At 40.4% G+C, this 26,183-nt stretch overlaps 1 protein-coding gene across 2 annotated transcripts in view; it reads right to left on the bottom strand.

Annotated features, from left to right (window-relative positions):
* NELL1 (neural EGFL like 1) overlaps positions 1-26,183 on the bottom strand; it is a 721,145-nt gene that overhangs the window by 266,556 nt on the left and 428,406 nt on the right. For both annotated transcript variants that reach the window (XM_080687783.1, XM_080687782.1), the window contains exon 14: positions 23,351-23,473. In XM_080687783.1, the coding sequence (XP_080543909.1) occupies positions 23,351-23,473 (123 nt within the window). The remainder of the gene's footprint in view (positions 1-23,350; positions 23,474-26,183) is intronic.

Here is a 26,183-nt window from a genome sequence, read left to right as displayed (position 1 = left end):
GGGAGAGGGAAAGGGGGAGGGGCGAGGGAGGGGGGAGGGAGGGAGAGAGGGAGGGAATAGGAGAAATACTGTAGCCTGTTCGTGACTCTTTATGCCATTCCACTTTACTCCAATAAGTGTTTGCTATAAAATGAGAGAGTACTATATGGAAGCTGGGAATCTGTTGTTGTCTGAATCAATCTGCATTATTCCTTCATGCCTCTAATAGCACTGGCATTTACTGATGTACTTTTAATGTTTAAAGACAGTATTTATTTTTGGTTGCTTCCAATGTGGCTACAAAATATTCATCTGGTGCTTGACTAAAGAAACCCGAATCTCTTCTAACTCTGCATGAAAACTGGTTGAGTTGGACTTACCAAATTCAACAGCTGTTCTTCTTGCTTTCTTGTCCATCTCAATATATGGCTTTATTTTTTTGGGGGGGTGGGGCAGGCTCACACCAAAAGCCTTGGAATCATCACCCTTACACCTTATTGTCTCTTAGACTCACACCCAGTCCATCAACAAATCCTTTGATTCTAAATTCAAACTTTGACCCAAATCCAACCACTTTCAAGTCCTCCAGTGCTACACATGAATTTCCACTTCCATTTTGCATCCTTTCAGTGTAAAATCCTCACAGCAGCCAGAATAATCCTTTTAAAAAGACAAACCTAATCATGTTACTACCCTTCTCAGGAAACCTCTAAAGACTTCCCTTGAGACACGGAATAAAATCTGAAGCACATACCTGACAAAGACTTACCGGTCCCTGGTCATGTGGCCCTAGTTCCTCTGAATGTAGCCGCTCCTGTCATTCTTGATCCCTTTTGCCAGCCAGCCAGGTCTACTTGCAGCTCCTCCAGCAACTCCAGCCTCAGGGATTTTACACTAGCTGTTTCCTCTGTGTGGAACAGTCTTCTCAGATACCTATGGAACCTCCATCCTCATCAGTTCAACTCTCTCAGGTATCACCCTATCAGAAAGGCTGTTTATGTTAAAGAACAGCCTCCCTCTATCCTTCACTCCGTAGTTCTTACCATCCTTATTTTTCTCCTTGGTACACATCACTAAATGAAAATATTTGTATATTTATTTGGTTATTTGTATAATCTAATTGACCAGCTGCAGGGACTTTAATCTGATTCCCTGCTACCCTCACAGTATCTTGAACAAATCTTGGCACTCAATAAATATCTGTTACTAAATGAACTGAGAAACTCTGCTGAGCTGTATGTACTTTATAGGAGAGTTAAAGGATTCAATGGCAAATTTTAATTGTATATAAATTGCATTTCAGAATTTATTGCCCACATATGATTCCACTATAAGCATATGGTAAGGGCAACTCAATTTAAATTCAACTTAAATACAAATCTGCTATATAGGGTGAAATGCTTCATTGATATAGGCTGGGTTCCCAAGAGCTAGGCAAGTAAAACCCTGGAAATCATTTCTGAGAAACAGAAAAATAATGAAATAATGGTCTTTTAACTAAGGTGGTCTAGAGAAACTCATCCCTGGTATTTTCTATCTTCTTTTCTCTGCAAAACACCAGTGTGACTATCTCAGCTTTTGCCCTGGATACTGGCCCAGCCAAGCCCTTGGTCCCTTCCTGAAAGTCTTTTCATCTTTTTTTTTTCACTAACCTAGTGACCCAGTATCATCACATTATATTCTGTTCCCCAAAAAGATCTTGAGCAATTGTACCTCCATAATTCTGCTCCTACTATTTATTCCTCTGACCAAAATGTCTATCCCTCATATCCTTTGGGCAAACTTCTACCTGTCCCCTGAAATTCAGTTAAAATGTGACCACTTCTTTAGAACCTTCCCTGGCCTCTTATTACAGCAAGTCAGTCCCACTATGCTTTATAGTGATACCTCCTTTAAAGTACAATCCTATATAATAAAAGCCTAAGGTGCAAATCGACTGAACTACAGAACAACCGGTTGCTATGACACACACTGACCACCAGAGGGCAGATGCTCAATGCAGGAGCTGCCCACAGCCCGCAGGCCCCAGGCCAGCCAAGGTGGGTGCCAGCGGGGGCCCCCCAGTTGCCCCACTGGTCACCCTATAGATTGGCCCTGATCGCTGGCCAGGCCTAGGGAACCTACCTGTGCACAAATTTCATGCATCGGGCCTCTAGTAGAATCATAAAGTTATCTAAAGTTTACCCATCATACATTATAACATCCTCAAGGGCAGGTATGACATCTTATTCATCTTGAATCTCCAAATACTAGTGCAATACTAGTGCAGTATTTGGTTTATAACAAATGTTTAAGAGCATTAATCAATCATTTTTTCCCTCTTTCACCAGATACAATATAAGAAGTCCTTTGTCCAAGACAAGATTTACTTTAGGTTTCAATTTCTCTTATCCCAAGGATATTCTTTTCCGACTCCTCTGACTGCTGGCTCACATTTGATTCTGTGACTATACTCCTCTGAGTTCCCTATTTCCTAAGCTTGGGTCAAATTCTTGCTTCTCTGAATGGCCCCTCATTATTAATAATTATGGTCCCCATTTCCTGAGCCTCTAACTCTGCCCATGCTTCACAAACACTCTCATTTATTTTCTACACAGCCCATGGTGTGACAAAATGGATTCACAGAGTGGGAGTGTGCTGTTTGGTCTTACATGTCAACTTGACTGGACCATGGAGTGCTCAGATATTTGGTCAAACATTATTTTGGTGTTTCTGTGAGGGTGCCATTGAGTTACATTAACATTTAAATTAGTAAAACAAGTAAAGCAGATTGCTGTCCATAATGTGGGTGGGCCTTATCAAATCCAGTAAAGGCCTGTGAAAGAACAAAAGGCTGAGCCTTCCTGAATAAGAGAATTCTGCTGTCTGACAGCCTTCATACATGAAGGAAGGAGATACGTTTTAAATTTTATTTTGCTAGCATTTTTGTGGACAAATATAAAAATAGAAAGAATATAATGTGCAATCAGGAAACACAATAGTTAGATTGTTTCAGGAAAGAGGAAGGAAGAGGAGGTACAGATTGGTTACTATACAACTGTATGAGAAGCAACTTCCTTAACAAAGTGTCTTCATTCCCAGCTTTCCAGCTATACTGAGGTCCTTTCCTCCCACACACCCTGCCCCAGATGTTTCCCCGGATGTAATCTCATCAATTGTATCCCAATTCCCTCTCCAAATCTAGTTCATAAAGCTATTTTGCTACCAAACTTGGAGTGTAGTTGTTAGCTCTGTAGTAGATGATCCAAGTAGAAAAACCTATTTGCTGTACAATATATCCTGAGGGTTTCATAAGGAGAGCTCCTCTGTGCTTCTACTACTAAAAGAGCATGGCAATTACTTTCCTAGGAAACAAAGTCTAAAGAGCATAGATGATCAACAAACATAAGAAAACTGAGGTGTCAGGCTGAGCAGTTCAGCTTCTGTGGACAGGCTAGATCAATGTTAAATCCCTGCTAACCATGGTGGGGGGAAATGATGGCACTCCAAACCATTCCATCAAGACCATCTACCCATTGCTGAGGCTATTCTCACTAGGCTATATGAAAGGCCTCCAGATAGTCCATCAGGCTCTTAGTATCTTGGTTCATAATTTCCTCTGCAAATCAGTTCATCCCTGTCCAGTCTGGCTGTCATTTCAGATCAGTGCCATTCCCTCTGCTCCTTTCCATGTCAGAGAAAAGGGAAGGAATGTGCTTCTGGAAAGTAATTCAGGGAGTGTTTCAAGGTTGCAGGGCTTGCTCAGCTGCTCTCAGATGTCCCTGAGCTACAAGCAGTCACGCTGCATCTCCCCTCCGACCCCACCCCCACCCCAGTGGCCATCTCAGCACAGCTGGGCTCTTTCAGAAATGGCTGTGAAATGTACTGTGAAAAGAAGAGATGGCCAAACGCCACTTAATGGCAAAGAGGAAGCTCACCAGCTAGACAGCGTGGTTCAGTTTGCTGGTCTTTTCATCAGTGACCACCAGAGTGTCTGCTTCCTTTATGGCCATTGAGTTAGCAACAGAGACAAGCCTGGTCTGAGATTGTTGAAAATGGCTGGTGGGCAAAGATGAATATCCAGGGAGTTCAACACACTTCAGCTCCCTTGGGCGTGTGCCTGTTCTCCTGCTGTCCAATTTTAAAGCTCCCTTTTCATCCATCCACCCGCTTCCCTTGTGCCAAGTCCTTTTTCTTTACACATATAAAATGGAACATTAATATTAACCTCATTCAAGATAGGAAATGTATGCATTTGTTTGCTGGGGAGTGTTTTTTTTTAAGACATCTATTAATTCATTCTGATTATGCAATTTCCATAATGCAATTTTGTAGGTAGCAAGGAATAGCCTTTCTTCCATCGTTGCATTTTTTTCAGGTGCATTATGAGTGTTTCATTTAGTCTTGCAATTAGTCTTAGATTTAACATATGCTGACTTCACAGAGACACATTTTTTTATTTTCAGTGCCTAATACTATGAAAAGAAATTCTTGGCATAGATCAGTGGTCAACAATTCTTAGGCAATTTTGGTAGTTGGTAGAGAGGGAGCAGTTCCATACACTTCTATGCTTTCTTGCTACTGGTCCACATTGCTCTTTTTACACTATCTTCTTCTTTTTTCACCCAGACTACCCCTCTATGCAAACCTCTGATCTTGTTTATCTCACAAATGTCTACTCACCCTCATTTGTCAGCTTAACAATAACCTGTTCAGGACTTCCCAGACCTCTCTCACAAACTAAGACTGAGGTTTTGCTTTGACAAGCACATCCCTGGTTTTAAACATCTGACATATTCATGAGTGATCAAGAATTATAGAGTGAATTATAAGATGACTACATGTACTACCACAGTGTGTCTAATAAGGTACTGCTATATGTACCAATGACATCATTAATAGCTCCCTCTTTTACTCTCAATAGAGTAGTTGGATAGTACAGTATCTGGTTGCCTTTATGATCAGTACATTGTAAGAAGAGTATATTCTCTATTCAAAGAATCTGCATTTGACTCTGAGCCCTAGTATGTCTTTGGTGTGTGGCCTTGAACAAGTTACTTCCCCTCTTTAAACTCAGTTTCATCATCTGTAAAGCAGGGTTGAAGATAATATCTCTCTCAAGGGTTATCTGGGAAATAACAGAGTGAAAATTACTTTGATAACAGGTAAATTGCTGTGTAAATCATAGTTACCACTCTATTACTATAGTTGTAGCATGTATAGTAGTGTATACAAATAGCTTTGAAACATACCAGTCCAGTAAGAATGTTTTAAAATTTTTGCTTTTATTATGAAGTAGTCTTAGTCTTTGAAAATGTACTGTTTCTTTAAGTGCTAGCTGTTCTTATTGTCATAGGGGTGAAATAACTTCACTCTGGTGTGCCCATTTCAGTCACGACTCTGGTGACCAAAGTCACATTCAAACAGAGACCAAGTGTACTAGTAGATTACTTGTGCTTCCCAAGAAAATGTAAAACCCTTTTCTACATGATATAGATACCTGAAAGTGAAGTTTAAAGGAAGTGAAATTAATATTTAATATTTTCTGGGTTTCTACTGTGTGCCACAGAGTAGAGGTAAGTTATTTTACTTAATCCTCATGACAATTTTATTGCTTATTTTCCTCAATAAACATTTATTAAATAACCCGAATGTTAACTAGGACATGCTCTCTACCTTCCCCAGCCAGTGAGAAAGGTAGAGTAAGCAAATTAGCAATTACATCACAGTGTGAAAAATGCCAAGAAAAAGACTGATATGGAGGAACACAGAGTGGGGGGGAGGGGGGGGATGAAGGCAGAGTGCATGAAAGATGTAAATGTTTTTAAACTGCATTTTGAAGAATAGCAAAAACCAAAAAACAAAAAAATAGGGGGACTATATTTCACTCAAAGAGAAGACAGAGCAACTAAAAACATAACAGGTACAAAGCACATTATTTAGCCCTCAAGTCTGAAAAGTTTAAGAATCTTCCAAGGTCATGAAACTGCTAAGAGCTAGAGACCAGTTTTGAGCCCAGCACACTGACTTCAAAAATCCATGCACTTTACCATCGAGCTATTCCATAGCAAGGAACACTGTAAGTAGCTTGACTGAAGTTTTGTTGAGGAGGAAGTGACAGAAAATAAGGCTACCGAGGTAGGTGGGAGCTGGATCCAGAAAGACCAGTGTCCCAGGCTAAGAAGTGTGAATTCCATCCTAAAAGTCATGGGGATTCATTGGGAGGGTCTTCAGCATAGAGTCACAGAGTAGACAGATAGATACTCAATAACACCCACTCTATGCCAGGTAGCACCTTGAGCACTTACCCCTCCCTCCTTAACTCCCCAAACAGCCTGTGGAAGTAGATACAATTATTTTTCCCACTTGTAAAAGTGAGGTACAGATTGGTTGAGTGACTAGTCCAAGATGGCACAATTAGCTAAGAAGAAGAGCCAGGCTCCCAAGCAAGCAGTCAAGCTCCTGAAGCCACGCCACTCACACTTCTGTCACCCCACTGCAGGCAGGCCATGGAGGATCACTCTGGGTGTCTGCTGAATGGATGGAAAAGCAGCCAAACTGCAAAAGATGGGTGGTGGGGATATCTACTCCAGAGTTTGAGTCATTTCCTCCATGTTCCTTAGGCAAGCAAATCAACTCAGTGCAGTTTAGAGAATTTGCTCTAGATCACACAGTATGTGCCAGAGATGAGATTTAATTTCAAGCGTGTCAGACTCAACAGCCCTTGTATTTACAATGTCTGAGGGCTCCTCCTGCTATTTCAGTTCCAATAAAATTATCACAAATTCCAAGTTATCTGGGTCTAACATAATGAGGTTTTGTTCACTGTACATTCAGCATTTGCGTATGATCACACTAAGTGTTTAAGTGTGTCAGATAATTATCTACAAAAGGCCATGTTTCCCTTCGAGAATGCATGGCTCTCCTCTGGCTAATGGCTGTGGAAAGAGACTCTAGAGCATGTCACTATTTAAAGTTGATAAGCATCATTGCACTGAACAGGTTATTATGAAAAGCATTATGTCTGCTCTCTTATGAAGTGTTTTTAATATGAAATTGATCTTGAAATGCAACCAAAGTAAATGCTCTAGACTTGTTTTCTTTTTTCTGTCTACTCTTTCATCTGAGTATAATTGGAGTTTTGATGAATGCTCCTCATTGCTATTCAATATCTGACTTCATGGTGAAATTCCATCCTGACACAGGAAATGTTATACTGTGGAAGGAATTAGACATTCTCAACCCCTGGCATATGGATTCCAGCCATCTGCTTAATAAACACAACCGTTTTGCATTCAACGGAAAGTTGGATCTGGGTTGCTCAATATAGCAAAGAAAATCACAGCAAGTACCATTTCTTACCTTAGGGGAGCCATACTTCCTCCCCAGGGATCTCTTCTGTGTGCTTAGGGACACAGATGAAAGTGTGCCCCATATTAATTTCTTATTAATTGAAACCTACCCTGAATGTTTTAGCACTGCTGAGGTAGCCAGCCACTAGCCGCAGGTGGCTGCTGAGCACTTGAAATGTCTGAATTGAGATGTGTCAAGTATATTTCTTCTCACCCTTGTTAAGGCAGCTTTTAGAAAAGTTAAAATAATATGTGTGTTTTATGTCTTCTCATTTCAGAGCTTATACTTGTGCATGTGCATGTGTGTTTTATTTTGTTAAACATAAAGCAAGTCCTCTTCCAAGAAATTTACTGCACTTTGCTTTTCCTCTACTTAATATAGTCTTCAAAGAGATACGGTGAGTGACTATATGAAGGCCCAATATCCTTATTTCTGCAAAAGGATGCAAAAAATATTGTTTTCCACCTAGATGCCAAAGACGGTTTCCTAGTTTTAAACAGCCCAGGAGGCTGAATCCAAACCATTTTCCAATCTAGTCACATCTCCAAACATAGGCTGTGTTTTAGAGGAATATCTACAATCCTTCCTTCACCTATAAAGCAATTTATACAAGCAAAATATCAATACTATGAAATTATATTCTACATACAAAAAGGTACCTTAAACTAGTATATTATCCCTAAATAAAATGAAAAGTATAGTTAAACTAGATTTAAATATTTGAATGTATGCCTTATCCCTGCCCAATATCTTTCAGAATACGCCACATTTAAAGAGTATTATCTCCAAATGAGTAAGATGATACAAGAACACTGTGCAAGGGACCCAATACACGATTTATTTCTTTGTTGTAAGTTTAAAAATGGAAAATTCACCAACTATGGAAGTAATGATCATGACCACTAACCCCAGGAAGAGAATTGTCTTATTAACCAGCAGGATTCCGTTATTTAATAGAATTCTGAGAGGCCCAGGGGACAGATGGAGAGTTCTGTGTCACTGGCAGCTCTATTCAAGGAAGATGTAATGATTCCAAGTTGTTTGCACTACTTTCAAGTGATCTATGAAGTAGTTTCTCAAATCTTCTAAAACCTGGCAGGATCAGAAATTTAGATAAGAAGTTAACTGTCTTTAATTTGATTGCAGCCAGACAGAAGTGGTGATGACATGGTTGAAAGAAATGAGTTCACTCAACTGAAGAAAATTTTAAGCCCTGGATACTCCCACAAGTGATCTTCACGGGGTATCAGCTAGAATCCACTTCAGCACTGCAAACAGAGGTTTATTTTCCACTATAATAGTTCAGCCACTTGTACCCATTTAGCTTTTTATTCACAACAGCAATATTGACTGATAGAGCCCACGCACAGCTGGGTCTTTCTCTCCCTCCCAAGCACACAGACACTCTGCTCTATGGTTAGGTGTCACTATGAACTGAGGTCTACCCAAGGCGATGGGAGCCAAAGCAGATGTACCACTTTCAGGTCTGGCCAATAAAAGCCTCCCAGGGATGACCTAACTTTCCTTCCCCATCTGCAAATCAGAGTGGTGAGGAATCTGAGAACCAAGACCTCTGTGATCCAGAGGTCACAGCCACAAGATGAAAGGTGAGTGGGTTCCTGAATTCTGTGTGGAGCACAGCCTGCACTCATCACCGACTCTTAGTGAACACTGATGAGTCAAACATAAGAAGTGATTTCTTTGGACACACTGGAGGTTTGGAGCTTGTCTATTACAGCAGCTATCGGTATTTCCTTACCTTACACAAGCAGCTTCTACATGTTAGCCATTTTACCCTATGGTTTTCCCATTTAGGAGCTGAGGGTGAAAAGAAATTTGAAAATGGCATTATGCGTATTAACAAATGAGGCAATTGCTGACAAGAATATAGGTCACATGACTGGTTCATTATCAAAGGACAAGGTGTAACCCAGATGTCCTGGCAAATAGCATCTAAAAAGCAATCAGATTAGGCAAGAGCAATGGAAACAAACACGGAATTCCATCTGTGGCCATGTTGGAAGACCGCTGTATTTTATGGACTAAGCTTTGAGCAACTGTCAACAGAGCTGAGGCACTGTGCCATGAGCATCTCTGATTTACACAACAGAGGAGCATGCATGAGGCTGAAATGAAGAAACCCATCATCGTTAGGGGATAGGATGAGGCAGAAAGGCAAAAGGCAAGTGCAAACCACAGCACATTCTACTGGTCAGTACTAGTTAAGCATTCCACCAATATCCTATTAAGGAAGGGTTGCAGTTAGCACTACCCCAAATTATGTGGACCTTTGAACACTATTTGTAAATGTTTTTCAATCTATCCTTTGTATCCTTAGAGTCAAGAGAAGCTTCTAACTATTAAAAAGTATCTAGCCGAAACCGGTTTGGCTCAGTGGATAAAGCGTCGGCCTGCGGACTGAAGGGTCCCAGGTTCGATTCCGGTCAAGGGCATGTACCTTGGTTGCGGGCACATCCCCAGTGGGAGGTGTGCAGGAGGCAGCTGATCGATGTCTCTCTCTCATCGATGTTTCTAGCTCTCTATCCCTCTCCCTTCCTCTCTGTGAAATATCAATAAAATATATTTAAAAAAAAAAAAAAGTATCTAGGTCAACACGGCCAGTGTGGCTCAGTGATGAGCATTGACCCATGAACCAGGAGGTCATGGTTCAAACTAGATTTGGTTCCTGGTCAGGGCACATGCCCAAGTCATGGGCTCAATCCCCAGTAGAGGGTGTACAGGAGGCAGCCGATCAATGATTCTCTCTCATCATTGATGTTTCTCTCTCTCTCTCTCCTCTCTCTGAAATGAATTTAAAAAAAACATATTTAAGAAAAAAAAAAGAGGTTTTTGGGCCAGGCAGGGGCTGCAACAGTGCTTGACCTAGGCTCCTGACTGCTTAGCTCTCACAGCACAATAGACATTAAGAGGGACCAGATCTATTGAAGCTAACCTTGCCTTAAAATATGGCACCCAACTAGGTACTATAGTTTCTTTGTAAGGTGAATGTGCTTTGCACAGATTCTGATCTACTACTATGGGCATGTCAAGTATAAGTGGCACCATTTTAGAATAGTACTAGTTGTTAAATACTTTGAATTATTTTGTGAATTATTGCTCGCCAAACAGATGATAATCCAGCAGGTAGCCTAGAGCAGTGGTCGGCAAAATGCGGCTCGCAAGCCACATGTGTCTCTTTGGCCCCTTGAGTGTGGCTCTTCCACAAAATACCACAGCCTGGGCGAGTCTATTTTGAAGAAGTGGTGTTAGAAGAAGTCTAAGTTTAAAAAATTTGGCTCTCAAAAGAAATTTCAATTGTTGTACTGTTGATATTTGGCTCTGTTGACTAATGAGTTTGCCGACCACTGGCCTAGAGATTGCCTATGACATGTTTCAATAATGTTGCCTAAAGAAAGTCTCCTCGTCCATTGAGAATTGTTACTTAGGAAGGAAATACAGTCTTAAATTGATTGCTCAACAGAAAGTCGATGTTCAGTAGCCTGCTTTAAAATAAAATTGACTGATATATATTTATTTGGCTCTGTTAATCTCACGAGTCATCTCAGATGTGACAATTATGGATAACAAACATCTATGTACCTCATCAAAGTGCAACCTCAAAATGCACTCAGAAGAATCAGCACTTGTCTAAGTGTCAGAACTCCACACCCTCTGACATACAGACTGGTTTAACATGTTTTCCTCAAACCCCGAGGGACATCATTACTGTCCACTGGGCTGCAAACGTTAAAAGGTAAGCATTGGCTCTGGTAAGTGATGGAAAGTGCTTTAAGTGCATCCAAGAGGCTCTTTTTTGCCCAGTAGAAATAAATGCACTTTAAGGAGAAGAATATTAGTGGCCAGGATGAGACTATATCAAGATCAGACTTGTTAAACCAAAATAACACAACTGATACATTGTGTCCAAAGCTACACAAGTTCCCTTGCCTTGCAGTCTTGTGAGGCTGCAGTATAGCTCCTGTGTTTGCCTGCACATCTTTGACAAACTGATAAACATAATGTCTCCTGATAACGCAGACTAGACAATCAGTTTCACTTTCTTGTTTCAGTCACATTTTTTCAAAGAAAGCATCATTAAAATTTAAGCATAATAATCTTCCCTTAGCCCAGATAACCTTCCTTCTCTTAAAATTAAATCAGCATTATAAAGTGCCCCCCCTTTGGCAGTATAACAAATACACCCATGATTAAATTTAGTGACAGGTAAATATTTGTAGGACAATGAGTTTGCACAAAGGTTTGAAGTTATTTAAATACTGCTGAATCAATACACAAATACTCATGGTAATATTACTACCCACCTATTTTTACTATTACTATTAATAATGCATCTATAATAGGCAAACATTTCTGGAGCTGGAGGAGCGAGTTGCGAGAGTCCTTATCTACCCCAGCCCTTCGGAGAAAATGGTAGCGGAATGATGGTTTTAAGTTTCTTTGTTTCTGTACCTAAGTCATAGCTTTTCCCTTTATGAAGAGGAGGGTTGGTTTGCAAGTCTGAGGAAAATTGGTACATGTGTGTCAGAGACCATGGCTCAAGCATGGTACAAGCCGCCTCTTCTCTCAGACCTCCTGCACTCAAGCACAGTGAGATCCCCAGAGTTTCCCATCCCTGTGCCAACACCCCACCTGCTCGGGGCCTCTGGGCAGCGTGGGAAGGTGGAAAGGCGAAGCCAGAGCGAAGGTGGTGCCGGCAGCCAGGGGAAGGAAGGCCCATTCTTGCATGATCTTCGTGCATCAGGCCTCTAGTAAAATAAATATATGTTCTACGCACAATAGATAATGTCTTTGAACTTAAATAGCAGGCCCATTAATGTTTTTCTAAAACATTAAAATAGAAATGATACCAGCATTTACTTTACAATTTTAAGTTCTCTTTGATTTTCTGAACGGTGGGGCAGTAGCAATTAATACATCAAGCCACAAGAGCAGAGTTGGTCTGTGTCAGAGGAACTGGCCAGTTCTCTTTTGGCATCAATATATGTTTACTGAGCACCCAGGAAGCACAAGGTCTCATGTCAGTGGAAAAGGCTGATGTATAAACAGCAAAGTTTAATGAGGCATAATGCATTAAATACTATAATCAGAATTGAGAGGAGAAAATTTATTCTGAGAAGATCAAGGGAAAAGTGGGATTTGAGCTGGACTAAGAGGGATGAACAGAATTTCAATTAGAAGAAGAGAAGCATGGGAAAAGTTGATCCTGTGTATTAAATGATCCCCAGTAAAGGGAAGGGGACTTGAGATGACCTGGGCTGGCCCTACTAGGAGAACAGTTAGCTCACTCTCCAGAGTGACTGGTGAGGTACTGGGGACAGATGACATTGTAAGAGAAGAAGCTCCAAATACTCAGATGGGGCCAAGTTGTTGCAGGGTCTTGAATGCTAAAGAGTTTATGTTTTATTCAGTAGGAAACAGCTTTTCTAGTAGAAAATTGTGTCATCATTCTGTAGCCCATCCTCGGGTCCATACATATTTAAGCATGGCATTATGGTTCGGCATATTCTGGACAAACCATTTCTTGCCATTATATGTTAACATTTGTATCCCTGTGTTAAGAACACTTTCTAATAACTGTTTGAACAGAGCTAAAAAGTGTTTTGTCATCCACACCCACATGAGTCCTGTCTTTATGTTTATTTTTGTGTAGTTAAATCATCTAATAATAGTAAAAAATTGTATAAAGTCACATCTCTTATAGTCATCTGACCTGGTCCAATTATTTCAATATGATCCTGAAAAAAATCTCAAACACTACCAAAGGGACACCCTTCCACATCATCTTCTACAGGTGGGGAATTTTAAGCAGCTCTAATTGCGAGAAGGGTAGTCCACATTTGCTGCAAAGATTTTTTCTATTAACAGACTCTAATCCTGAGCTACCTCTAATCAACCTTCTTTCTAACTTTATAAATGAATCGGTATAAAGTAAAGCTTCAAATCCTTCCTCTAAATGTTGTGAAATTGCTCGACAACCAGAGGTGAACTTTTAGAAATACCCTCACAGCCCTTGTCCATTCATCACTGTGAATGTGTTTTTACAAAGGGCCTGCTCAGAATGGGTCAAGCCATCCTATAACGTCAGTCCACCGTGCCTCCCGCCATTCTCTGTAACATTTTGTCTCTAAACCTAAAGGCAGAGTTTTAGATGGAACCTTCCTGAATGCTTCCTCATTACATTAACCGCGTTTGAAAACTACATCTAGAGTGCTGTAAGTATTTTTGCCAAAGGCTCTCCTTTTCCCCTTGCTATTTGCTTTAAAATCCTCAAATATCATATTCTCTGATTCACAGCCCAGCATTTTATCAATTTTATTATCATCAGTGATGTCTTATTAAAACAACTTTCCTTTCTATTCTCCCTTTCTCCCTCCTATGTTGCCTGTGAGTCTCTGGAAGCATCTTTGTGCATGTGAGACACCTATATTACTTATTTAATTCAGAATTTCATTTCCATCTTTAACACGAGCCATCGCATGTGATATAATTTTTCTATTTATATTATACAAACCTTCTCTCACTTTCTATTCCAGACTATCTGTGTCTTTCTTGAACAATTTTCCCAGTATCCCATCAAACAGAAACTCCTAGGAAGCAGTGTGTCTGCAGGTGCACCTCAATGTCAGCCAGCATATAATGAATGACTTCAGAGCACTGAGGGACTCGGAAGTGCCTTAGAATAAGCATTCACCTATGATGCAGGAACTTCGACAGTGAACTGGATTTTATTATAATGATTTTCTTTGAAAGCCAGTCATTCATTAGCAATGCAGACTCCACATTAAAGTCAGTTTGCACAGCTACCGTACATTTGGGAGCTGTGTTTTCTTCAGTCTGGGTGGGGGTAAGGCTTGAGTGGTCTAAGTACTTCTGTGTCCCAGGCAGACTTTTCCTATTATGTAAAATCTTCCAGATAAACCATGCATGTTCTATTAAAAAGGAATCTTGATGTAGTCACTCATCAGAAAACTGTTGAGCATCTATAAATCTTTAGTTTTTTGCTAACTGTTGGCTACACAGAGATACTTAGCCTTGGCCTGCAGGAAACAGACAAGTAAACAGTCAAGGACAACATGGGATTATAGGGGCTGGAGTGGTGTTTGGAAGGTGTCTGATGCTCAGAGAAGGGTGGCTCACCCAGGCTGAGATCAGGGAGGGCTTCCAGGAGTTGGAAGGGAAAGAAAAACGAAACTACATGGACATAAACTGTAAAATCATTAAAGAGCCCCCTCGCGTGGTTTGAAAATAAAACATTGGTCAAAGGGAAGTTGCATTAATCTACTTCTCTAGAAAACAGGAAGGTGAGGGGACACGAGGCGTGTGATACCACCCACTGTCTCCATAAATGCTGAGGTATGTTGGGCCAGGGCATCACATAGCTTTGCAATAGTCTCTGGAATGATTCTTCCTACAGTAAAGACTGTGGCAGCAGGCAAATGGCTACTCAGATGATGAGCCAATAACACCCCCAGCTGACTCCTTGGCTGTGATTTCCCACTTAAATAATTCTGAATTTTAAAAAATGGGGTCCTTGCAAATCTTTTACTTAAGAAAGAAGATGAAACTAGACAAAAACAGAAGTTGTTAGCAGAGACGGGGAGGAGGTGTTTCCATTTCTCTGATTTCCCAAAGAGCAATTTCTCCTTGGCCTCTTGGCCTGCCCTCTCACTCTCCCCTGACTGACTGTGAGCTGAAGAGAGGAACCCTGCTCTTTCCTCACTCGTGCCCGAGGGACCAGGAGGCCCTAAAGTGTGCAGAGGAAGCCTCATGTGCACATGCTCCCTGGGTTGCCTTGGACACCTGTGATTGGCTGCAGGAGCCTAGTTTGGGGAGTCAATATTATGACTACTATTGTCATGTACATAAGTCACATTCTTGGGCATGATCTTTATCAGTATTGATATTAATGTTTTTGTCTCCACTTGCTTGATTTGTTTCTCTGTTCAGGATGCAGGCCGGAAAAACAAGGGTATCATTTGCAGGCGCTACTCAAACCAGGAAAGCTATCATAATAAATTACTATATTGGTCCATAAGTTATTTATCACCTCAGGTACCCTGAGAAGGCCAAGTTTCTGAACCTATAAAACAAGGGTCTGATCTTCAACCACATGAAAGAATAATCATAAAGCCAATCTGTAATGAGAAAGAACTGTGACGCCAATCCTCAGAGAAGCCGAAAGAAGGCAGAGGGGAGCACTAGCAGCACCCCAGCTCCTGCAGTCATGAGCTCCGAAGCCCCCTACTTTTTGCCTATAACACCTAGAAAGTTCACTAATGCTAGAAGACAGCCAACTTCACAAGCACTCAAACAGTGTCCGACATATGGGGGTTGATGCTCTGTGGTCACCACCTTAAAGTTCTCAGTCATTTCATCTTTGAATTTGTGTTTTGTAAAAGAGGTCCCATGGGACAATGGAGCACATGATTAGGGTTTGGAGCCTGAGCTCATGTGTAGCCCCACCTCCCACTGTCTCCCTGTCTCTCTAGGATGGGTTCTCAGCTCTCCATTTCCGACCCCTGGGCCCCTAGATCCCTCTCAGCCTCTCCCTTCCCATCCAGCAACAACTGCCTTACTCTATCCCCAGCAGAGTCCTGTGTACAGACACACGAAGGGTCAGTTTGGGTATGCACTCTTGCTCTGGGTGTTTCCAGGTGGAGCCAGGCTATGCCATCCCTGCCCCTAGCTGGCAGCACTTGGGTGCATTCTGTGGGAAATGAGGGAACTGGTAAGGAGGCTACAGTCCTCTGGCATTGTCCATATGCTGTGGACTAAGGGTGGAAGGAAAGCTACAGAACTGGCCTTCCCTGCCCCAGCCAGGTCAGAGCGCATTGGTCAGGGCACAGAGGAGCCCCGGAGTCCATGGGGGATGAGCCTGAAGCTCCTATGATGGTCTGTGCTCAACCCAAAACTATCCTCGTGGCCAATGTAGAGACATTAAATATCAAATAAAAACACCACGATAGGTTGAAAAAGAGACCACAGAAGAATGATAAAAGTATTATATTTTATTACGTTTAAACAGCAGAATTTGCCTACTCCTTGAACAAGGACCCCACTTTCATTTTACTCTGGGCTCTGCAAATCACACAGCCACTCCTACCGGTACATTTCTTTGACCTGAAACCAAAGGAGTCCTAATTGACACCTAATATGCCTTTCACATGGCTCTATAGTAGAAGTAATTCTATATAAGCCTCTTTCCCTGAGATAATATCAGGTTGTATATTGTTTTATTGTGTTGAAATCCCTTGTTCAAATCCTTTTCCTACCCTAAATGGAGAAATTTCCAGTGGCCCTATCTTCAGTTGTTTTTTCCTCTTTGTGTGCCTAAAATCAGTCTCCTGATACAGAATTCCCACTCACCGTATGTTTATGAACTACATGTCAATCTTACCAGTCATTATCAGTTTTCAAGGGTCATCATATCCAACTCCAATGACAGACAGGAGCACAGGCTTAGCCTATCAGCGACTTATGGACAACCACCTAGTTAGAGTTCACCTTCGGTTCCAGGTGATCTCAGGACTGGGGAAACAGATCAACACTTCCACAGACAGCCCCAACCTTCACGTCGGGTTGTGTAAATCTAATTTGAAACAGTTTGTACGTGTTTTCCCTACTTAACCCCAAATACTAGTATTTAAGCAGCAGCTACTGCCTATTTTCAAAAGCACTTTAGTCTGTTTACAAAAATGTCCACAAAAATATTTTTAATTATAGATTGTCATTGCACTCTCTCTTCCCTTTTTATTTTCTTTACAGACTCTAGTTAAAATATCAAAAGACAGAGAGAGAGAGAGAGAGAGAGAGAGAGAGAGAGAGAGAGAGAGAGAGAGAGAGAGAGAAATGGTGAACAGCCAGGGAGGAAAAGGAAGTGAAAGCATAAATGGAAAAGGACTTCACAGGAGAGTTTTACCAAACATTCAAGGAAGAACTAAAACCTATCCTCCTCAGACTATTCCAAAAAATTCAAGAGGAAGGAACACTTCCAAGCTCCTTCTATGAAGCCAGCATCACCCTAATACCAAAACCAGATAAAGACAACACAATGAAGGAGAATTACAGGCCAATATCCCTCATGAATGTAGATGCCAAAATCCTCAACAAAATTCTAGCAAATCGGATCCAGCAGTACATCAGAAAGATCATACACCATGACCAAGTAGGGTTTATCCCAGGAATGCAAGGATGGTACAATATCCACGAATCAATAAATGTGATACATCACATAAACAAATTGAGAGATAAAAATCACATAGTCATATCAATTGATGCAGAAAAAGCATTTGACAAAATCCAACACCCTTTCTTGATAAAAACTCTCAACAAGGTGGGAATAGAAGGATCATACCTCAACATAATAAAAGCTATATATGATAAACACACAGCTAACATCATACTCAATGGGCAAAAACTAAAACCATTTCCCCTAAGAACAGGAACAAGACAGGGATGCCCACTCTCACCACTCCTGTTTGACATAGTACTGGAAGTATTAACCACTGCAATTAGACAAGAAGAAGAAATAAAAGGCATCCAAATTGGAAAAGAAGAAGTAAAGCTGTCCTTATTTGCAGATGACATGATATTGTACATAAAAAACCCGAAAGACTCCATCAAAAAACTAACAGACTTAATAAATGAATTCGGCAATGTAGCAGGATTCAAAATTAACACCAAGAAATCTATGGTATTTCTATATACCAACAGTGAACTTACAGAAAGAGAGACTAAAAAAGCAATCCCATTTTCCATCGCACCAAAAAAATTAAGATACTTAGGAATAAACCTAACCAAGGAGGTAAAAGACCTATACGCAGAAAACAACAGGACAGTGAAAAAAGAGATAGAGGAAGATGTAAACAGATGAAAGAAAATACCATGTTCATGGATTGGTAGAATCAACATCATTAAAATGTCCATACTACCCAAAGCAATCTATAGATTCAATGCACTCCCCATTAAAATACCAAAGGCATATTTCACAGACCTAGAAAGAACTCTCCAAAAATTCATCTGGAATAAAAAAAGACCCCGAATAGCCACAGCAATCCTGAGAAAGAAGAATAAAGTAGGAGGGATCTCAATACCAGATTTCAAGATGTATTAAAAGCCACTGTCCTCAAAACAGCCTGGTACTGGCACAAGAACAGACATATAGATCAATGGAACAGAATAGAGAATCCAGATATCGACCCAAACCAATATGGGCAATTAATATTTGACAAAGGAGGCATGAGCATACAATGGAGTCAAGACAGTCTCTTCAATAAATGGTGTTGGGAAAATTGGACAGATACATGCAAAAAAAAAAAAATGAAACTAAATCACCAACTTACACCATACACAAAAATAAACTCAAAATGGTTACAGGACTTAAATATAAGACGGGAAACCATAAAAATACTAGAGGAATCCACGGGCAGCAAAATCTCAGACATATGCCAAAAGAACTTTTTCACTGATACTGCCCCTAGGGCAATAGAAGCCAAAGAGAAAATAAACAAATGGGAGTACATCAAAATAAAAAGCTTTTGCACAGCAAAAGAAACCATCAACAAAACAACAAGAAACCCCACTGTATGGGAGAACATATTTGCAAATGTTATCACTGATAAAGGTTTAATTTCCAACATCTACAGGCAGCTTATACAACTTAATCAAAGGAAGATAAATGATCCAATAAAAAAATGGGCAACAGACCTAAATAGAATCTTTTTGAAAAAAGACAGAAGGCCAAGAGACACATGAAAACATGCTCAAAGTCACTAATTATCTGAGAGATGCAAATCAAAACAACAATGCGATACCATCTCACACCTGTCAGAATGGCTATCATCAACAAATCAACAAACGACAAGTGTTAGCGAGGATGCGGAGAAAAAGGAACCCTTGTGCACTGCTGGTGGGAATGCAGACTGGTGCAGCCACTGTGGAGAACAGTATGGAGTTTCCTCAAAAAAACTGAAAATGGAACTCCCATTTGACCCAGTAATCCCACTCCTAGGAATATATCCTAAGAAACTAGAAACACCAATCAGAAAGGATATATGCACCCCTATGTTCATAGCAGCACAATTTACAATAGCTAAGATTTGGAAACAGCCTAAGTGCCCATCAGCAGATGACTGGATCAGAAAACTATGGTACATCTACACAATGGAATACTATGCTGCCATAAAAAAGAAGGAATTACTATCATTTGTAGGCACCTGGATGGAATTAGAGAACATTATGCTAAGTGAAATAAGCCAGTCAATGAAAGAAAAATACCACATGATCTCACTCATTTGGGGGTAATGAAAAACATTATAAACTGATGAACAAAAAGATAGATACAGAGGCAGTAAAGCATCAAACAGACTGTCAAATTACAGCGGTAAGGTTAGGGAGAGGTGGGGGAAATAAGAGATCAACTGAAGGACTTATATGCATGTATATAAGAGTAACCAACGGATGCAAAACATTGGGGGGTGAGGGCATGTATGGGAGTGGGGTGGGGGGGGCAATGGTAAGATATGTACACATATAATACCTTAATAAAAAAAATAGTAAAATAAAATAAATAAATAAGTGGAAAAGGAGTAGGAAATAGGAAAAAATGATGAAAGAAAAGAAAAAGGAAAGGAGGGAGAGGAGGGAATAAACAAAAAGCAGTCACACTAACTGGCTTAAATCAGATTCAACTATGTCTTATTCAAGTTTCACCTGTGAAATAGACTAATGCTAGCAGCCTGCCAGGGATACAGTGGGAACGGAATGAGATGACGCACGTGAACACACCCAGCAAGGTGTCCGGCACGTACATACTTGTGATTGTTGTTGAAGCTGAACTGGCCTTTTCCATCCTCGTGGGAAGACAAAAACCCCTCACATGGGCATCAGCCACTAGGAAAACCCGTCTGAGAGAATTCACACCAATTAGTATTTTTGAGAAATCGCTGCCTTGTGTTTTGGTTGTTGATAGAAGTGTGAACAGGTAGTCAATTCCATGAATAACATCATGTCTAGAAAAGCTCTTACACATTGCCAAAAAAAAAGAATTAGTTCAAATTGTCTGGTGATCCTTATCCACCACCTCTGGAAATGTTTCAGTCACAGGTGGGAAAGTCACCTATAAAATGCCTGCCCTGAAACCAAGAGACAAATTTGGGTGCAGGTACACCTCAGAGACATCGCAGGGTAGGTTCCAGACCACCGTCACAAAGCAAGTATCAATAAAGTGAGCATCACAATAAAGTGAGTATTCCAATAAAGTATCTCACTAATTTTGGGAGTGGAGGGTCTTTCCTTCCGTTTTTTAAAAATGCAACATCTGTGATGCGCGATAAAGGGCAGTGCAATAAAATGAGGTCTGACTGTACTTCAGTCAGAAGGCTGAGCTTCAAGCAGCTCATGAGCTGCCTCCTCCTCCTTCATCATCTTTGCACCACTAATAATGCTGCCTTCATTTATTACAGCATTTGATAGTTTAAAACTCTCCCATACATACTCTTTTACTAAGGCTTTGCAATAGCATTGTTGGATAAACACAGAAGGTGGTACTAACCCGATTTTACTATGTAAAAATATAAAATTTGTAACTCACCAGTGATAAAATCAGGTCTAAACCTCAACTCTCCAAACTGTTTGTCTCATTCTTCAACTACACTGCACTGCCTCCCCAAGCAACATTTATATAACACAGGATTCTCCCACCTCACTGAGGTCGACACAATTGACCATGAAAATCACTTCAAGAAAATTATTTTTCCTAATTCATAACTTTCAAGAAAATATGTATTTCTAGACACCAAAACATTATTTGAACACATATTTTTCCCACAGTTGGACTTTCAAATTCCACAAAGGTGAAGTGACCACTTATCACAATGCTGTGAGAGGACTTAGCAAACACAAACTCACTGCACCAGCACAATTAATATTATTTGACAAGGTGACATAATTCTGAGACAAACACATTAAAATCAAATCCCTGTGTTGCTCCCTCCTCAGATTTACAGCATGAGCGTGCAGCTACAAGCAATGGGCTTGGTAATCCAGGGAATTCTATTAATGTTTATGTGTTTTGTTGTTTTGCTTTGAAAATAGCTTCAGCCTTTTTCTAAAAGCTGAGCACTGGTTTCTTTATTTGCTTCATGGAACTAAAAAAAAAAAACACAAATATTACATGTATAAATTCCCATTGTAAGAGATGCAAACAATATTGAATACATAGCAATAAGTGAATTCTATTTCACACACACACACCCCTGAGGAAGACGGTGAACAGTTTGCATGTTTCTAGTGCCTATGCATTTGCATAAATATGTGTTCTGACATTTTAAAATAATGAATTAGATATGTGAGGATGCTATATGTATTGTCCTGTAATTTGATTTTATTTACTTTTTTTTCTTTTTTCTCCAAAATATGTCTTGGAGATCTCTCAGTATGTATGTATATGTGTGTGCATGTGTATATATGTGTGCACATGTATGTATGCATACATGTGTGTGCACATACATACACTTAGAGTTTCTAACCGCTCTATCCTATTCCATAATACACCAAATAGACTAAATCATTCCGTTATTGATGAGTATTTTAGCAGTTGCTGGTTTTTTATGAATACAAATGCCACAAAAATATCACTGTGTCTGCATGTCATGAGCATGTGCTTTTTTAGAACACATTTCAACAGGTAAAACCAATGGAATCAAGAGAATCCCTACATCACTCTTCAGATTTATAAATATTGACAGGTTTTGTCAAATTACCATTAGAAAGGTTCACCAATTTAAACTCTTATGTATGAGGCTATTTACCCCAAGATCATCAATAAAATGAAATCAATCTTTTCAAACTATCCCCTCACCTAATTATGAATGTGGTGAAGTAAGTCATTATTTCTCTCTCATCATCAGGATGTCATCTCTGTAGAAGATAATGTGCTGTGTGTCCTTGTGCAAGGTCCTGAAACTTTGTGTCTCAGTTTTGTCAACTCTAAAATGAGGGTAAAATAATACCTAATTCAAAGGGTCATTTTCTGTTTGTTTTTTTTTTTTTTTGGGGGGGGGGGCGGAGCTGGGACTATACATTTTGCCTCTTCCAATGCAATTGTGTCTCCTTCCCCTTTAGTTGATTCAGTCACTTAACACTTATTTAAGGAGCACCTACAATATGCCAGGCACCTTCCAGTTGCTGGGGACAGAGCAGGGAGATAAGACCAAGTGGTCATTCTTGTGGAGCTGACATCCCAATGGGGAGACAGACAATGCATAAGCATGTAGATGTGCAATATTCTATCAGGTTGTGTCAGCAAAGAAAAAATGAAGTAGGGCACAGAACTAAGAGGTAATAGGGGTGTCATTTTAAACAGAATGGTCAAAGAAAGCTCCTGTAATGAGTGATACTGAAAGAAATGAGCCGGGGAGCTGAGGGACAAAAAGCAAAGTCCTGGGACAGGAATGTGATTGGCATTTTCCAAGAATAACATGGTCATGAGAAAGGAGTGAGGGGGAGAGAAAAGAGAGAGGCTGAGAGGACCTAGGGACCCGATGCTGAACCAAAGGGAGGAGTTTGTATTTTATGCTAAATGCAAATGGGAGCAAGGGCACTGACCTCTGAATTTGCTGAGCTGCTACAAACACAGGGAGCAGCTGAAATTTTAGGCTTCTTCCCCAAACAGATGCCTCAAGTGTGACCACGAGCAGTGCCCACTTGCTCTCTGAGCAAAGTCTTACAGGGAATGGAGGCAATCAGAGCATCCTTCACCAGCTCAGGCCCAGAGGCAAAGCTGAACAGCCATCCAGTTGTGGGACCATGCCCCTGACCTGCACGCACACCTTTTTCATTCAACCCAAAAGGTACACTCAAAGCATGTCTCCTCTCCTCTGATGCCCAGTGCCCTTGCCAGCTGATCAACCAGGAGCAGGAACCATGACCATGCCAGTGTCGAAAGCATTCTCACATGAGTACCAAGAGCCCAGGTAGGGTGGCAGCTCACAGCATACCCCCAGGGCAGCAAGCTTACCTCTGCAGATGGTCCCGTTCCCCACATAGCCCGGTTTGCAGGTGCAGCTGTGTCCTCGGACAGTGTTGGTGCAGATGGCGTCCTCATCACAGTTGTGCTGCCCACTGCCACATTCATCATGCTCTGTACACAGAGGGGAAAAGAGAGAGAGACACCTTTATTTAAATTGGAATCACTGATGCTGAAAAAAATAAGTTGGAACTCCCCAAATAGGAATGAGAGGGACTACCGACCATGTACCGGGACGTTACTGTGTACAATCAGGTTTCTCTGACTGATGTGGTTGAAATCTCAAAAAGATGACGTTATTCTCCCCACTTTACAGGGAAAGTGAGTGAGTGTCAGAGAAGTCAAATGACTTATGCAAATCACAGGATTGATGTGTGCTTCTCTAAGAACATTGCTTCTTCCACGTTCTGTGAAGGTTTCTGCAAAGGCTTCAAAGCAGTGGTGCTCAACAGGGGGCCGTTTGGAATCCTCTTTACCCCTTGAAACATTTGGTGGTGGTGTCTGGAAATATTTTTGATTATCATTATTCGGGATAAAGGATGCCATAAAACCTAGCGGACAGAGGCCAGGGATGCTGCTAAGCATCTTCCAATGCACAGGAAAGCCCACCACAACAAAGAACTCATTAGTGTAAAATGTCAGTGGTGCCACGGATGGAAAAACTTCCCTCCAAGGTTAGAAATAGACACAATCCTACATGAGAGATTCTATGGCTTCTTTATAACAAAGACGATGAGACTGGAAAGGAAGACAGTTACATAGCCTGGCAAAGGAGCATTGACCAAGTACTTCCCAAAGACTGGCACTGGTCACAGGGAATCCTGGCCAGGCCCAGGCTGTGCTCTGAGTAGAAAAGCAATTTACTCACAAGATTCTCTCTCTAAGGGCTTTCAGCAGTTTAATTTTCCATGGAACCTGTTTACATAGGGCTCAGAATTAAATCTCTGGTTTAAATGTGTAGTACTATGGTTATATACAGGGTGGGGCAAAAGCAAGTTTATTGTTGTTTGTATAGAAAAAATTACAATAATTAATAAATAATAATACAAAAATAAACTGTGTTTCACGTACTCACAACTATAATCCTACTTTTGCCCCACCCATATATTCAAATAGTGGTGACGTCCTTAAACCACAACATGTGTGTATCGGGGGGTGGGGGTGGAGATCTAATGGTACACCATGGACTAAAAGATTCCAAGTAAGAAATCAAGATTTCACAGACAACTATACTTTCTGCTCATAATAAGGAAGTTTAAAGCCATCTAAATGATTACTTTGGAAATAAATAAATAATACAGAAAAGACTATGTCCTTTAATCCCTTTAACATCTGCTAGTATAACATTCTAGAAATTTTAAGAAGAAAAATTAAGTAGGGTTATTAAATCATAAAAGGTTCTAAAGTAAGTGTAGAGGTCCTAGGTAAAAACCCCAATAAAATAACACTAATTGAATAAAAACTTAAAATTCAATACAATTTGTTAACCAGCGTGCCCTGTTCGATCAATATAGAATGCAACTGAAATATCATCTATCTTCATTAATTTTCATTCTAAATTTCATAACAGAGACCCAGAAATGAGCTGTTTCAGTCATGCAATTAAACTAAAAACACACACATTTGACTGGGTTTAACACCTTGGATTTTTCCAAAGGAGTCTTCTTTAGGCCTCAGGACCAAAAGGAACTGTCAGTGAGAAACGTGCACAGGTTAGCAAGCACTGAGAAGGAAGGAGATTTATGAGCACACACTTCTAGCCTGTGCTACAGACATTTCCAGCACACTCCCAAAATAGCATAACCCTGTGGAAGTCTGACCAAATTTACAGACCTATCAAGCACCTGGTATGGGCAGCTGCAATACCAGATGGTTTTAGGAACCAAAAAAAAAAAAGTCTAAGAATACAGAGTTTGACTCCAAGAGCTTTCCCACCTCCTTATTTAAATTCACTTAATAAATAATTATTAGTGTCTGTACCGGGAACACAAAATGAGTAGATATGATCTCGGCTCACGTGAACATTTTAATAGGGGCCACATGTAACACAAGGGAAGAGAGATAAGAGTTATAAGTGGGTGACCTTACATTTTATCATACAAACAAAACATATTTCAGAGTCAAAGGGGGTTCTGCTAATAAGTATACTGGGATAATAGGCACATAACTCAGGATGACCTGTCCTAGGCAAACCTGCAAGTGTGGTCACACCAGATAAGAACAAAGATGGACTAAGAATTCATTTCAGGAAATTTCTACGAATAGGGAGAAAAGGCTTCTTGTAAAACATAGTACTTGAACTAGTCTTTAAAAAATGGTTGTGATTTTATTAGCCAGAATTGTCCAAGAAGGGCACTCCAGACAAAAGAACAGTGTGAAGAAAGGTATTGTTCTATGCAACATTCCAAAAGCTTGGTCCCTCCTTTCGAACCTGGTCTTTTTTTCAGCTTTGTTGAGGCATAACTGACAAATAAAATTCTAAGATATTTAAAGTGTATGATGTGATGATTTGATATATTATACATTGTGAAAGGATTCTCCCCATTGAGTTAATTAACACATTAACTTCTTCTGTTCCTGGTCTTATCTCCTCATATCATTAAAGCAAACCCTCTTCTCTAATGAGGAGGCCCCATTTTGTCCTGAAAATGTCTGAGTTCATTTCCATTTTGTCATGGTGTTTCCTTGACTCAAAATATTATCTCCCAGTGTACTTGGAAAACCTGTGTCCCTGCCTGGCTTCACACACCATTCCACACCCACACTCTTGCCATGAAGCTTTCTTCACCCGCTCCTCAAACCACATGAATTTTGCCCATCTTGA

The sequence above is a fragment of the Plecotus auritus genome, assembly GCF_963455305.1.
Source record: "Plecotus auritus genome assembly, chromosome: 9".
Taxonomy (NCBI): Eukaryota; Metazoa; Chordata; class Mammalia; order Chiroptera; family Vespertilionidae; genus Plecotus; species Plecotus auritus.
The sequence above is the reverse complement of the archived record's forward strand: the minus strand, read 5'-3'. Positions and strand labels throughout refer to the sequence as shown.